The 13,760-nt window shown below is 40.2% G+C and overlaps 1 protein-coding gene across 1 annotated transcript in view; it reads left to right on the top strand.

The window, feature by feature from the left end:
• PLXNC1 (plexin C1) overlaps nucleotides 1-13,760 on the top strand; it is a 449,291-nt gene that overhangs the window by 163,634 nt on the left and 271,897 nt on the right. The window contains exons 5-6 of the mRNA XM_069229118.1: nucleotides 1,490-1,604; nucleotides 1,690-1,846. Coding sequence (XP_069085219.1) covers nucleotides 1,490-1,604; nucleotides 1,690-1,846 — 272 coding nt within the window. The remainder of the gene's footprint in view (nucleotides 1-1,489; nucleotides 1,605-1,689; nucleotides 1,847-13,760) is intronic.

Raw genomic sequence — 13,760 nt, 5'->3', positions numbered from 1 at the left:
TCTGGAGCCAGGGCAGAGAAGGCAGGATGCCTGGGGATGTCAAAGGGAAACCTCTAGCAGTTTCTCCCCCTCTTCCAAGGCACAACTAGATATAAATACTGGACCTCAGACACCATCTCTTCAGTACACTTCTGCTGGACTGCTGCTTTAAAGGAACTGCTTAGCCTGCTGTGCTGCCCTGATGCCTCATTGCTAGGGAGGAAGAACTGGACCTGTAACTTCTTCTTGAACCCAGGCCCGCAGTGACTCCAAGGGCTAGTCTGCTAGCATCTTAATCTGAGCCTTAGGGACATAAAGGCTCCCCAACCAGATCCTGGCCCAGCTACTTTGAGTTTCTGCACCCCAAATGGTGCCTCTCAAGCCCTGGGCCGTTGGTGTGGCTCAATGGCACTTAAATCAAGCTTTTGGACTCTTCGCAACCACAAAAGGGCCTGTTTGCATTGAGACCGAGCGGCTCGCACCGAATTCCAGTGTAAGGTACCACCAGCCTGTTTCTTCCACAACAATATCGACAGCCTGCATGGACAACCAGTGCAAAACACCGACCCTTCCATTCGGGACACCAGGCCTGCTCTTCGCTGCATGCTGACAACCGCCTGTGATATTCTTTTTGCTCCTCATTACTCTCTCCAGAGTAAATGGTACTCTTGGTACAGAACTTGAGAAAGTAAGCTTCCAGCAGGACTAATCTGGGAATGTATCTGACCCTCACTCCATTGCGGTTGGCCTGAACTATTGACTTTGACCTAGTCCAGCGCGACCAGATAGCCGCAGTTGGCACGTTGTGCTTTTAGGCACTATTTTACATTTTATTCTTTAGAAATGTGTAACTCTGTTTCTACTGATTGGAGTTTTAGTGGTTTGATCTTCTTTTTTTGATTAAAATTTACTCTATTTTTCAAACCTGGTGTGAGATCTTTTTGTGAAGTATTTCCACCATTGTACTTTTTGAAGTGTTGCACAAATATTTTACACATACATACCTAATTCATAACTCCGTTTCTACTGATTGGATTTGTACTGCTTTAATCTTTTTTTATTTGTTAAAATTTGCTCTATTTTTCTAACCTGATCTGGGCTTTATTGTATAGTATTTTCACCGTTTACGGTTTGAAGTGTTGCACAAATGCTTTATACATTGCCTCTTAGTTACGCTTCAATACTCTGTGCTAAGGTACCAAGAGGGTGAGTACAAGTTAATTTGCAATTTGTTTGGACCCTACCCTGACAGGGTTTGTGGTTGCTGCTTGACCAGGGCTCACGCCCAAGTTAACCAGTAACCCAATGTCTTACAAATAGTATGTAATGTACAGTCATGCATTATAAGATGCATGCTTGCTTTATTTAGATGGGAAAATACATGAATTGCTAAATGTCATATATTACACACATGCGTGATGCTTACTTACACGTCGCATATTTTGCTTGTTACATTTGTATGTACTTAAATCCGCTTTGTTTTTTCTATGTTTGATTTTATTATTTTCAGATGTACTTTCCAGGATGATTGTGTGAATGGAAACATCATGGATTACTGGGTTAGTGTTCAGGAAGGAGCTGAGAAGTGTCTTCAGCTCCACTTTATTCAAAGTCCTTTGAAAGAGGTATACGAAAACGGTTTAATATTCATTTTTTTGTGTACTTGTTGAACTGATGTCCAGCCTCTAAATTATATTTTTTGTTCAATAGGTAAATGTCACCATTTATACAAACTTAACTGAATTGCGAGAAGAACCCACAACTTGCAGACTGAAAAACACAATAAGCGACAACATGCTTTGTGAAAGCTTAACACCATGCCCATCGTCTTGGTCGTGTAAAGTGCAGAATGAATGGATGGCAGATGGTATGTTTTTTTAACCCCTATTTCTTGTTTGAAATTTCACATCTAGAATTACCATTTAATTTGGGAAATAGGTCAAAGTGAGTTTGAGTGTAAACCCATTTCATCAATAACATCCACTCTTGTGGCAGATTAACCTTTCAGTTCATGTTACATAGGACTATTATTGGGTAAAGTGATTAAAATAACATAGACCACATTCATAAAAAGTGCAGACGTCTCTCCGCATAGTAAAGTACAGTCTGAGGTTTACACAGATTTACACATTTGTAATGATTCACAATATTAATTAAGCAAATGCAAGGAAATATATGTGATGTTAAGTAGATCACCAGCATAGCAGAACGTCTACTGGGGAATGTACACCATAAATGTGCAAAGGCAAAACACATTTTCTTTTCTGTGGTAAGACATTTTCACCTGTAAGTAACAGGGCCAGACTGAGGAACCAAAAGCAGCCCTAGCAAAAATGCTTGAACCAGCCCTGCTCCTTTCGCCTCCTTGTGCTCTCCTTCCATCCACACATTCTCCCCCTCTTCTCTCTCTCTTCTCCTTCTCTGGTCGCAATCTATCTACTTCACCCTCCTTTCCTTTCTTTCTCTCTCTCTAATGAGGCTTCACCTGCCTGCTGCAATTAACCTTGGGGAGCTGAGAAAAGTGTCAGAAGCACCAGGAGTTCCCCCCATGATGCGGTAAGCTTTGTGGATGATCCATACGACTCCACTCCACAGGAGTCCCCTGAAGAAAGACCACATGGTCCAAAGTGCATTGGGGCAAGAAACAATTTAGCATATCTTGTAATTATCAAGAGAAATTTTCTACTTCGATGAACCCTACATAAATGTTGATTCAAATTTGAATTTTGTATTGACAGGAGTTTAAGTGTTTTTTCAAACAATGGGCATACTGAATTTATGTTTGGAATGAATCAATTAATAAATTGGTTTAAGTTTTTTATGAACAGTGAATGTGTGCTGTATAAATTTATGAAGCCTGTATTACCAGGCATTACAATGACATGTGCACCATGGGACTACTCCCAGTATAAGGAGTAGCTATGCTCACAGGAAAAGCCTCAACTTTATCCTGAATTAGGAACCTTAGGCATAAAGTTCTGGTCAGACCTCTATCTTGGAAAGGGCAATTCCTAAGGCTTGGACATGGGTTTTTATTCTAACACATTGCATCAATTAGTCATATGAAGAAGAAACCCAGGTTTGTAATTGTTGTCCAGTGCTGACCTCTGCAGTCTCACAGCTGCCTTTACCACCCCACACTTCTTACAAATCATGGAACACCTCTATTGTTGATAGAGGAAGTGCAGAGTGATCAAAGCTGAGAGGATGCCCGCTGCACACTGAATGCGGAGTCCTGGTGGGGTAATAATTGCTGCCTCTGGTAAGCTGTTTTTGGGATGTGGCAATACGGTCCCAACCCAAAGTTCTGGGTTGATGGAAGCCCTTGGAAAAACAACAAACCAACAATGGAGTATGAAGGAAAGAAGCATTTTCCCAAGATCGTTCAGTAGATGGAAATCTTTCCAGTAAATCAAGCAGTGAAGACTCCTAAACATAGGAGAATCTCAGATTTATTGAATGTTATATTTTGGTTGTTCTTCTATCATGTTTGGCATAGATTAAAATCGCAGCTGATGATAAGAATCAGGAATATGTAGTTTAATTAATAGAAAATGAAAGACAGAAAGGCTACAGGATTAATCTGATGAATAATGACAAATTGAACAAAAATTGTGGTCGAAATATTACTGCCAATGAATGAACAGGAGGAAACCGAGAATACTGCCAAACCCTTCACTCTAGAACAAAAGGAGAAAAGCTGATCTTCATTTGCAAGTTTGGCCCTTCATCTAGGCCTTATCATTTTGCATACAATCAAAAACCAGCTGTCTATGTTTCTATAAATGATTCAGGTAATCAGTAGCTGCAGGAACCAAGGGGCTAATATATATCTTGGTGGTATAGATACTCCGTTGCAACAGCAGTGTAGTATCTTTACCCCCAAGATAATGTTCTGCCCGCCAGATTTATATGCAGGCAGATGTTCCGTTTAATCCCAGTGGAGACTACCCTGTCTTCACCATGATTAAACCCCAGTGACGACATTGTGGACTAGGGGCTGTCAGAGGCAGACTTCTAATTCCACCCATCTAATTTATATAGACAGAACTAGAGGTCAGTTGTCACTGCTAGTCACTGCCTGGAAAAAAGTGGTGGTAAAGAGCAGTGAAAACTGCAAAATGCTCCCTTCCAATGGGAGAGGATTTCCATGGCAAGGGAAGCATTTTATTTTTTATTTTCAAAAAGAAAATCCTGCTTCAGCATTTGAAAATAAAGAAGAAAACTGTTTGGTGCAGGGCTCCATCATGTTAATAGAGCCCTGCACCAGTTTTAAAAACAACATTGACAAAAGCCACTGTAATGGCGTTCCTGCTAATGCTTTAATAATGACTGCCAGCGTGGTGGTCATTTCTAAATTTGCCAGGCGGGGTAGTATTGGCATGGCAGACATTAAGTTCTCCTTCACTCTGATGGAGATTATTTGGTCTGCCAACAATTAAATCGGGCTCTAAATTGTCCATATGAAAACAATAAAGAAGCACTTTGGTGGAAATCATGTATTCAGAAAAAGTTGAAAACTTAGTAGCACTATGAGTTGCATTGTTGCAAGAAAATGCCACAGTTTGTAAAAAGGGAGCCTAATTATCTTAAGTTGCATTATAGTGGCAAGACACAAACTGTTCAAAACTTTGATTAACTTGCTCTGTTTATCTATTAGACTGCAGAGGTAACCAGAGAAAACATCTTATTCATTTTCTAATGATTTACATGGAGCCTTCCAAAATCTGAAATATATTGAGATCCTTTGTCAAGAAAGAAACATGTAAGATAATTCTTGGAGATGAAAAGTGTGAGTCAAAAACTATGAAGCCATTTCTTCTGCTGTGGGTAACGTAGATAAAGGCGAAAAAATTGACTCTCATCAACAAGGTGTCCAGTGCAACTTTATTACTCAGTATCTACGAAAAGGCAGAAGATCTGTCATAAAATCTCCCAAAATCTTATTCCAAGCGCCAGGTACCAATTGTGATAGCTGTAAAAATGGCTGTAATGTTATGTTTGGCACAAGTACAACTCTCTTTGTGAAACAAAAAGAGTCTTAAAATGGAGATTTTCTAATTTCTTAAGACCCATTTATTCTTGAGCCAGCTTAATTCCGTCTAATCAAAATTGAAAAAATCCCAACCATACAACGGGAAGGAATCACAGGTTGATCATAAATGAGTGAAGACTTTAAATCATGACGCAACAGAATATTGGCCAAAAGATTCTTTGAACCAGGAATGTATGTGAGCGATAATGAAATCATACTGTGTAAGGAAAAATGCTAGTCTATCTTGAGGAACTATAAATGGCATTGAAGATTCCGTAAACACTGCAAGTACTAATGATTGGTTTGAACTTCAGACAGTTCTCTAGTGCCGACCAGAAGATGTTTCCATCAGAGTAAGCCATCTTCATGGCCAGAAGCTCTGTTTCAGAACTGAATACTTCCATTAATTGACTGATTAAACAAATGAGAAATAAAAGACAGAATGTTCTTGTCTATCATCTTTTTATGGAGCAAAACTGCCAATAGGGCTCTTTTTGTGAGACCTCGGGTTTTCACAATAAATTTCTTAGATGTGTTCGGATAACATAAATGTGGTGCTTGGATAAATATAATTATAAGTGTATTAAATGACCTTTTGGTTTGATCATTCCTACAAAAAACATATTTTCCGTCTTTAGAAGACAAGTAATGCCTCTGGTTATTTCCGTAAAATTCCTAATGAATTGATGGTGAAAATTTGGAAATCTGGAGATGCTTTGACTCTTTTTTATTTTTTTACTCCATTCTGTGAAGGCGATTTCAAACTAGATGATACTTTCTTAGTATCCGTGGGATGTCACAAAGCATTTAATCTAAGTCCATGATACTCAACCCCTTCCTTCTCAAACTCACACTTCTCAGGATTGCAAGACAGATAATGTTGCTGGATTCTTAATAGCACAAAGCTAACAGGTTCTTGATGTTCTCCAGGGGGCTTAGAAAACACCAAAATATCATCTGGATAAGCAATACAAACTGATTAAAAATATCAGAAAATATTGAATCTATAAAGCAGTGAAAATGTCAAGGGCACTGCACAACACAAATGGTATTGCACAATATTAAAAGTCTGGAAAGCCATTTTCAAGCTGCCGCCCTTCTTTATATAGCGAAGATAATAAGCAACTTGCAAATCAAGTTTAATGAAACCTTGTAATCTTTGGACTAAATCTAGACTATCCTTTTGTAGGGTTAAGGGATAATAATAAATCCTCATAATTAGATTTTAAACTGTCATGAATGCAAGGGTGAGGATCTTGCTCTTACTTTGTACAAAAGTGAAGGTACCTCAGCTGGCAAAGAAGCTGTTACTATTAACCCATTTTACAAATTCTCCAGCACCTAAATGGAAGCCATCTGTAGCTCATTCACTTTTTTAAAAATAAGGAATACATATGTCTAAAAAGAACAAGAGAGTTTCAGTTGGTATGGCACAGTCATATTCCCTATTGGGTGAACTGAGTGCACCTTGGGCCAAAAAATAACTGAAGAACATTCATGGTGCTGAAGTGGTACTATAGAAAGATTAGCCAAAATTAAATGCAGTGTAGAATCATTGATCCCCTCAGTTGTTTACCAGCAGCTTACTGAAGCATAAAAAGGATCACGACAAAACTGTGATGACAAAGATATTGTTCAGGTATACTAAATGATAAATGGATTATGCCTCTTTAAAAAAGCAATTCCAAATATTACAACTTACTTAGCCAAGGCAATAATGTCAAAGGATAGCACTTTAATATGCTTGCCAAAAGAGACGTGAAGTGGCAAAGAGGCCTCTTGTTTTGAACATGAAATTGGTGGTGAACCTTCAGCAGATTGAATCGCTTCAGGATACTTCCTAACAAGTATAATTGATGGCCAGGTACAGATCAAAAAAACATTCCACTGGTGCCACTACCCAACAATGCAGATGCATAAATAACTTTCCCGTATTCTGTCCTCAAAGTAACTGCTAAAAGAAACAAATGTTTGTCAGCATGATTCATATCCCTTCTTCTGTGCTCAAAGTAATTGCTAAAAGAAACAAATGTTTGTCAGCATGATTCATAGAGGCTCTAATATAAAGATGTTAGTACACTCCTGTTTCTCCTCTTTCTTGAGAGATGACAGGGTCCTTTCTACACATCTCTGAAATTGTTTGGAGCAAATCATAAGTCCAACATCACCAAAATATAGAGACAACCAAGCTTAATACTGGAGTTCTTGGTAATCCTATGTCAAACGCCTCTTTTATGTGTGATTCAAACAGAAACTGAAACGACAGAAAAATCCTTGACTTCATCTCTAACTGGGAACCTCAGGCTGAAACCTCTGGACAGGGCACCATCTCAGAAAGGGCAATTCATAAGGCTTGACCATGTCCCTTTCTTCTAAAACATGGGGTCAACTAGTCATTTGAAGAAGAAACCCAAGTTTGACATATTTTATTCAGCGCTGAATTTTGTTGTTCTTCTGCTGCTCTTCTTCCCACATGACACTCCTCACCAATGCAGGTCACCATGGAAACACTGGTGTTCAAAGCCTCTAGGATGCTGGTCTATGTGCTGTGCATCATGTCCCGCGAAACTCTGCCTGCCCATGTGATAACCACACGCTTTTCCCCTCAATACTCACCACCTCAGACAAACTCCCAACCTAAATGTGACAGGTGTTGGCATGTAGAATTGCTCTTAATGACTCTACGAAGCTGGAGTTTAGATTGGTAACATTTCATGAACTGCTGTATTGAGAGGGGAGTTTTCTATGACGTGCTTAATTAGTTTGTTTTTTCCGTAGCATACTTGATAGATCTTACAGGCTTCATTTTTACCCTTTCAAGATGGTGTTTTATATAATACCAGAAACTAATAGACTTTGTGTGACACATTTTAGGTGAATCATGTTGAGGCAGTAAAAATGTGCAATTGTTTTATTTCAGGGCTGAATGGCATTAATCTTTCTCTCCAAAGAAGGATTAAAAACTGAGTATGTCACCTCATGATTTGAAAATGTCAGCCTGCAGGTTAAGCGGATTGTTGCAACAAAAATATTATTCCCCTGAACTATCTTACCAAATGTTGAACTGATCCACTCCCTGCAGACAGGTGATTCCAAACTGACTTACCAAGAGAGCTCTCGATGTATCAGTACTAGGGTAACAGGGTGCACTGTGAGTACGAGCAGATATGCCAGCTTTGTAAGACCTCTGCGGGGTCGCCCTCTGCAAATTAGTGTAGAGGTGCATTTATAAGAGGTTTATAAGAGCTCTGTGGTTGTTTCACTAGTTCAGAGGTGAGCAGTAGAAGACAGTTTCGAGATACATTGTGAGAGGCCAGGAACATCTTAGCACTGGGATATCAGTGTGTGTCACTGTAGATGTAGATCCTGAGAACTCTGGTCTTCACTTTGGAGCACATTGTCAGTGAGTCAATGCTCCTTTTGTGGGCAACTTTATTTATACCCATGCAGTCAGTATTTTGTACTAAGCGCATAAATGTAACCTTTTTTAAAATTGTTCTCATTGGTGCCACTGTAGAGAAATAGTGCTGCAGGCTGCTGCCTCATACTATATACTATTGGAAGTTTATTTGTTTTCTCTGAGAACTGCATGTAAAACCATTAAAAGCTTGTGTTAGCCCAGATGCGAAAAAGTGTGCTACAACATGCATTGTGTGGCGTTGCTTGTTCCCAAGTTTTCATGCCGCACCCCCAAATAACTCTAGACAACACTGGACTAATTCTCTACGCTCCCCTTCACCATGCAGCTTAATGCTGGTATGAACATTGGCCATGATGGCTTTTGGTACCCAGTCTAACCCAGTGGATAGTAACAAAATCCTATAGATCAGACCCATCACCAAAGGAGTTTGAGATTCAGGACTTTCCTGTGCTTCTTAAAATCAAGTGCTTTGGAAGACCTTTGACATCTAGCAAAAATCAATGAAAGGCAGATAATATACTTAAAACCTTCAATAAATGTATGTAGCGTATAAAGCTGAAAAATACTAAGAAGAAAAATTACGAATTTTGAATTTTTAACTTGTTACCCCATATCCTTCACACCTCTTTGGATAAAGGGTGATGGCTGGGTGTTTATAGACAGTGGTAAAGTAAGTGGTTGAAAGTTACTAAAGTTAGAAGGGGGCTGAGACTTCTTATCCCCAGGTGAAAGTTCCAGGAGATTTGGTAACAATATCACAGATAACGTTGATGATTTTGATAGCTCTGAAAAATTCCCAACCTTAATGGGATCAGGTACCACAGATAGATTGAGTCATAGGTATTCGCACAACATGTCTGTGATACCATACTGAGGTTCAGCTAATCTGCAGGGGAGAGCCGATGACTCCTTGTGGATCTTCTGAAACTGTTCTATTGATTGCTCTTTTGATTGACATGTAATATGTACATTAACATGTTGGACAGGGTGTTGCCACATTCTTTTAAGACATTTGTGGACTTTTATGCCAACGCAACAGCACGGATAACCTCACATAGTTTAATAGGGGATCTTGCAGTTTACTAATATTACTTGCTGTAGTGTATGAGCTATGGTACAGGAGGTCTCTACCTTGTAAGGGACCATCTTCCAATAAGCTTCAGTCTTTTCCATCACTGTTAAATACCAGAATATTAATGTCATGGTACTACGTTTTGACAGTAGTCTTATCTTTTTGCCTTAGTACACTGGTCAGCAGGCAGCCGATTTTAGCTTTAGGATGATTGGGCATCCTTAAGGAAATTTCAGGTGGTTTCAAGCCCCAATACAAATATTAACCTAATAACCACCATTGAGTGTTTCATAACCAATCATTGCTGAAGAACCTTTGTTTCTATCCACTGATCACGTAAGACCTATAGTTTGCGTATGCCTTCTCGATGCTTCGCAATATGGTATGGCTCCTTCATCACAGTGATTAAACAATTTAAGATCTTGAACAGATGGCCACTGTGCGAAAAAAGAGGACAATTGGATCATATAAATGATGATGCTCAATAGATCAGCCAGTATTTGAAATAGGATACTTTGTGAAGAAGAAGCTAATGCAACTGTTTGTGTAAAAGCGTAAAAGCTTAGAGCTCAAAGTGTGAGCATTAATGCAACGCTGCATATTTCATTTAACCAGGTAGTGATTAACAGGCTGGAGAGTGGGGCATGAGCGAATTGGAACACCATACCAGAGGGTGTTTTCATTCACATGAATCTTACTCTTCCAGTTAGTGTATAGCCTACCACAGAGGCTCCACATTTCTATAGCACTTCTACTCTCACATGCAGCTCGCCTATGGTTTGAATGGGCCAATGATTGGGATAGGGAGAGAGAGAAAGTGCCAGTGTGTTAGTGGAGGACCTGATTTTATTACTCTTGCATTTCTGTCATAACGATCCTGAATATGGTTGTTTTACCTATCCCTGGATGACTTCTTTTCAATGAGCACAAACTACTGTCAGGGCGTGGGTTGGTTTATCAAGTGTCTGTTGTGCAGCTGTTTAATTCCTCTCCCTCATTTTTGTAACAACTAGATTCAGACTCCAGGGCCGCTGAGCTCCAAATGCGTGCTTGCACATGTGCCCATACACTACACATACATCGGTTAATGCACAGCCTCCTTTTCATCCCTGTGCAGCCCCTCTTGGCGGTGGTTGTAGGAACAGCTGTGGTTTAGAGAATGGTCTAAACATGGGCTGGGAGGCAGTCTCAGTGCACAGGAGGGGAGCCGTTTGAGGGTCTAAATCCCGTCAGGTGCCTTCCCTGAAGCTGCTGCAGGACACGGTCAAGCCAGACTGACCCCTACTTGGGGACAGAAATACTCAGGAGCATCTGTGCCATTCAGAGGAGTCACCGGGTCTCCTAGTTCCGGGCGAGAAGGTCACTGCAAGAATATTGCATTTTACTTTATTAGAGAAGGTCGCAGATGGTGGATTCAATTGGAGGCACCATTTCATAATGTCTATTTAATTAGCATGAATAATTTAACCAACCACAGGGATGCAGCATCAATCTCTATGAAGGTTTAACAGTTTTAAGGTCAAGCATACTCAAATTATTCGAGCTTGTTTTCAGAAAGATTGCCGCGGCCTTAAGCACTTCTGCAAACTGCCCCCAACTAAATCTGTCACCATGCGTGCAAAGTAACTTGATCCTGCATCTCTTGTAAATTAGCAATTGGAAGTCCAGAGTGATACAATGGAGCGTTTTATTCCATTTTATTCCATTGTTTGGCATTTAACAACAACGTTATCAAAAGTAAATGGAACAAAAGTCAATGTCAACGTCTGTTTTTCAGAGCAAATGAAGAATCCTATACATATAAATGATGATAGCTGCTAAAACTAGATCGTACTACATATGCAGTGCTATAGTTAAATAAACATGAACTTTCCACGCCTTCCTGAAAAGGGGACCAGTCTGCCTGTAAAAATCATTGCATGGCCTTGCAGAGCAGTTGAAAAGCAGCACGTGAAATTAACATCAGCATCGTGAGAAATGTACATGGAACATTTACACCGAGATGACTATCACTCAAATTGACGCATTAAACCGTCTTCCTTTTCACCACTTCTGGTTCCCTTCTCAGTGGTCCAGGTTAAGATATGATCAGTGTCGCCTTGCAGTTCTAAAAATATATTAGCCAGCCTTAGCTGAATTTGCTGCTGTGTGATTCTGTTCAGTCACATTCTTTTCATGCACTGCATCTATAATGCCATAATCTTGATACCAACTATGGTGCCTGAACAATGTTACTAATTTCTGAATAACGTTCTTTAAAGTGGATCAGCCGACCTTCAGTTTTCCCAAGTGAGGACGGGAGGGCGGGGCCATAAACCATTTTCATTCATCCTCTGTAACATCACCTTCCTGAGATCACCAGAAGGCTCAGACAATTGGACGTTGTAGGTCACTGTTCAGTCTGAGAGCTCGGTAGAGTCCTCAGTTCCTACATAGTGCTCCTGACAGGTCAGGACAGAAGTGTGCTGAGAGAGCCTCAGCAGTGCAATGGCGGTGCATGGCAGTTCAGTACACTGGTGCTCCAATTGAGCTCAGCGGATGGCTCGGTACTAGGATACCAGTGCATGATTGGGCACGATAGAGGTGCACTGTGAAAGCTCGTTGGATGTCTTAGTTACGAGATTTCAGGTTGGAGCAGGCCAGGATAGAGCAACACTTTGAGAGCTTAAAAATAAAATGGTTAACTCAATTTAAGGCCCAGATTCAAGAACCTCTAATGCCACGTAGCGTTTTTTTTTTTGTTTTACGTTAATGTTAGGCTTCAAAAATCACATCACCAGATTTACAGAGTGGTGCAATGCATGCAGTGCGTCACTTTATAACCCCTTGCGCCACAATATGCCTGCACAAGGAATAATGTATGTAAGGGGGGCGTTCCCCTGTTAGGGGGTCCGAAAAAATGGCACAGCGAAATATAAAAGATTTCTTCGCGCCATTTTTAGCGGCATTTTTTAACACCTGCTTTAAGCAGGCGTTAAAAGGAGGCACACCATTAATTAAACTGGGCCTCTATGTACTTTGCAGGACTAGCGTCAACATTTTGGACACTAATCCTACAAAGCACCAAACTAGCATAACGTTTTTTAAGTCTAGTTCCCTAACTACCGCCATGGCGTGCTGTATCTTAAGTACAGCGCACACATGGTGGCATTGAGGGGCGCGAAGGGCTGCGAGAAATATGGCGCTGCATTGGATGCAGCGCCACTTTTCTTAATTCTGCCTCTAGGTGTTTTATTTGCCCATTATATTGAAAAAAGTCATATTTTCAGTAAACTTAACATGCTAGAATAAATGGCCTGATATACTATAATAATGAATTTGCACATCAACATTGCATGGATTTATAATCCTGCACAAATGTACACGGGCTCACCTCACTGCACAGCAATGCCTTTTCACACCGGGCACCAGCACATGATTGTAAATGAGTGCAACCTCTCCAATGCTTTGTCCAAACCTCATGAGGTAAATCTGCAACCACCCGTTCCCTTAACACTTCATCTGTGGTGGCTTGGGTAAGTGAAGTGAAGTGAAGTTTGCCACTTTTCAGAACTTCTAACCCTTCGACTCAGCCTGCCACTTTTGTGCTGGCTTCTCCTGTGGCCGTTACAGCATTACAAAGACAAATAACACATTTAAAATTAGGAGCTCTAGCATCACACAGCACACACAAACAGTGACTCGGATGCATGCCACCAAACAAGCAATGCACGGGAAGTCTGGAACACAAATACACAAACACGTCCGATGGGCAAAAAGAAAGAGACCCTAACACACACTTTTTTTGAGTTAGACACATAAAGAGAGAGAGACAGAAATGCAAATACAGAAAGGGATACCATTGTTACCTTGCTAATTTATTATCAGTGCACTCTGTGTGGTGTTATTTACAAAGATTATCGGGTGTGAAATTGGTGTACACTTTTTGCAGTGTATATTTTCCAAAGGGAAAACATCCCTCTGCTGAATTAAATTTTCGTAAATCTCACAATATAACAGAACATAAATACAGATCACACACCTACAATAAAATATCATGCTTTCAAAAGGAGAAAAATTGCTGTGTTGGATTTTTGTCTGGTGCTTTTATTATCTCACATTAATTACACGTCCTTCTTCTTCCTCGAAGAATAATATATTTTACTACATTTGGTAACCTTATTATCGTGCATGCTTCATCACTTTTGATTGTTGATATATGAGTTCGAAATAGCGCCCGGCCAGTCCGATGTAGTGGCATCTCTGGGATGGTG

The sequence above is a fragment of the Pleurodeles waltl genome, chromosome 4_1 (assembly GCF_031143425.1).
Source record: "Pleurodeles waltl isolate 20211129_DDA chromosome 4_1, aPleWal1.hap1.20221129, whole genome shotgun sequence".
In the NCBI taxonomy this organism is placed as follows: domain Eukaryota; kingdom Metazoa; phylum Chordata; class Amphibia; order Caudata; family Salamandridae; genus Pleurodeles; species Pleurodeles waltl.
Note: the sequence above shows the minus strand (reverse complement) of the source record. Positions and strands in the feature narration are given on the sequence as shown.